This window comes from Choristoneura fumiferana, chromosome 2 (genome assembly GCF_025370935.1).
Source record: "Choristoneura fumiferana chromosome 2, NRCan_CFum_1, whole genome shotgun sequence".
NCBI classification, from domain to species: Eukaryota; Metazoa; Arthropoda; class Insecta; order Lepidoptera; family Tortricidae; genus Choristoneura; species Choristoneura fumiferana.
Window position 1 is genome coordinate 62,663 of NC_133473.1, and position 2,054 is coordinate 64,716.

The 2,054-nt window shown below is 37.4% G+C and overlaps 1 protein-coding gene across 1 annotated transcript in view; it reads right to left on the bottom strand.

The window, feature by feature from the left end:
- kug (FAT atypical cadherin kugelei) overlaps nucleotides 1-2,054 on the bottom strand; it is a 32,149-nt gene that overhangs the window by 28,403 nt on the left and 1,692 nt on the right. Inside the window, 1 exon segment of the mRNA XM_074111234.1 lies at nucleotides 154-429. Within this exon segment, the coding sequence (XP_073967335.1) occupies nucleotides 154-429 (276 nt within the window).

A 2,054-nucleotide genomic window follows, 5' to 3' on the forward strand; every position in this document is an offset into this window, starting at 1 on the left:
AACGTTTGCTATCAATTCAACTGTTCTTTTCCAATAGCTTCTGTTGTAGACCCGTTTGCAGTAGTGACCATTTGATTCTTGGTGAAATGTTCAAAACTGGAGAATACGTCAGATTGACCGGTGACGTGACTTGTGGCACCATTATCAACGTACCAGTTGTCAGGATCTTCAAAGGTGGTTACTGCTTCATTAGTCTCAACTTGCATTAGAGTCAGGTTTAAGTTTTTATTGTTAGCTTGACTTGTAGATGTAGATGGTTTTGTTTCTTTAGGAGGTTTCTCATCCGAGATCCATTTACGACAATTCTTGACTTTATGGCCCAACAGTTTACAATATCCGCATTTTATCTTTGTTTTATGACTCAAGTTCTGTACTACTAGCGCTTGAGCGTCAGGTTCCTCTTCTTTATTCGCCAATGATCTTTCGTAACTACAAATTTGAGCAGTCAAATTCTCAATGTTGCGATCCTTTTTAGACATGAGCATCCAACTCGATTTGAACGGGAAGTAACTATCATCGGGTAGCGTTTCTAAAATCTTGCATATGATTAAATCTCTGGAAGATCATACTTAGCTTCATCCTTTTGTAGCTCAACCTTTAATTCATGCCATATATTTTTCAATTTGGATATGTGCATGGACATGTCATGTAGGGGATCTTTGCGATAACTGAAGAAGCTGTAGCAAAGGTTATAGCTTTTATTCTCAGATGTGCCGTCGAACAGAGTGTGTAATTCATCCCAAATCTGTTTCGCGCTTGTTAGCCTCATTACTTTTTGTAGAGTAACATCTGACATATTAGCCATTAAAATAAGCATTGCGGCGCTATCTTTTTCGTTATAGTCTTGTAGAGCTTGTTGATAAGAAACCATGGCTGCCGGGTTCGCTGCTGCATCTGGGTGCGTAGGTGGCTTTAGGTTGCCGTTGATAGCGTCTAATCCGCCAGGCGTTCCTCTTAGCAATAACAGTACCTTGCAGCGCCATGTAGACCAATTTTCTTTTCCTTCTAAACGACCGATATCAATTTTGCAGCTCGTTGATGAAGTTGACATTTTGACAGGCCTTGTTAGAAAAAAAAACTTGTGAAAATTGTTATTAATTATTCTTGGATAAATAATTATGTTTTGCTCATTAGAAATATAACATCACAAATATTTTATTTTTAAAATACTTTCGATACGCATCTGCTACCATGTTGGGGTAAAATTTTATATTGACAATCAACAATGATAATAACAAATTAAATAGACAGGGTTACAGCCAGTATTGTTATAGAGTATAAGTGTTTGCTTAAAACCTCTTCTAACATTTCATGTCGTTTTTTCGATTCAGTGATCCGTTTGCCAAATATTCAACTTTAAAGTGTAAATTTTCATTAAAATCGAGCGTCCCCCCCCCCTCTAAAATCTAAACACTTACGGTGTGGTGGAAAATTTTGAAAAAATTCAGGATGGTAGTAAATATATCAAATTTAGTACCTAATCCAATCATTAGATATTTTTCATAATTAATAAAAAATAAAATAACATCAAAATCTTGCACGAGTTAAACAAACCTTCAAGAATAATTGCGAGATTGTTTGAGAATTATTAGTACTTTACGAGTACATAGCCGCTTAGGTATAAAATATACCTAAACTTGGAAGATTCCGCACACAATACGAAACCATTAGAAAAATATTTGCTACGGAACCTTATCTTGGACGTGTCTGACACGCTCTTGGCCGGTTTTCTTGTAATTAAAATCGATGATATGGTGCCTAAGAACAGATCTTGGTATGTCTTATAGTTTCATTTTTTTCTCATGCTCGTACTGACCGATCTAATTGAGGCCACCCTGTAGATCTCAGCAAACTCTGATTCAAGCAATTACAAAGAGCCTCGGCAGTCGTCGGTCCCCAACTTCGCGCCCCGCGTCTTAAACTAAAATAAAAAAGTTTTTATCGGAGCGCGTTTCCCCGAACGCGGGTCTTGCGCACCTTGTAACCGGCTCTTTCATTTTAATAATGGCGCTGTCGCCGTGAAATATACTTTGGACTACAGTTTAGAAGTGAAG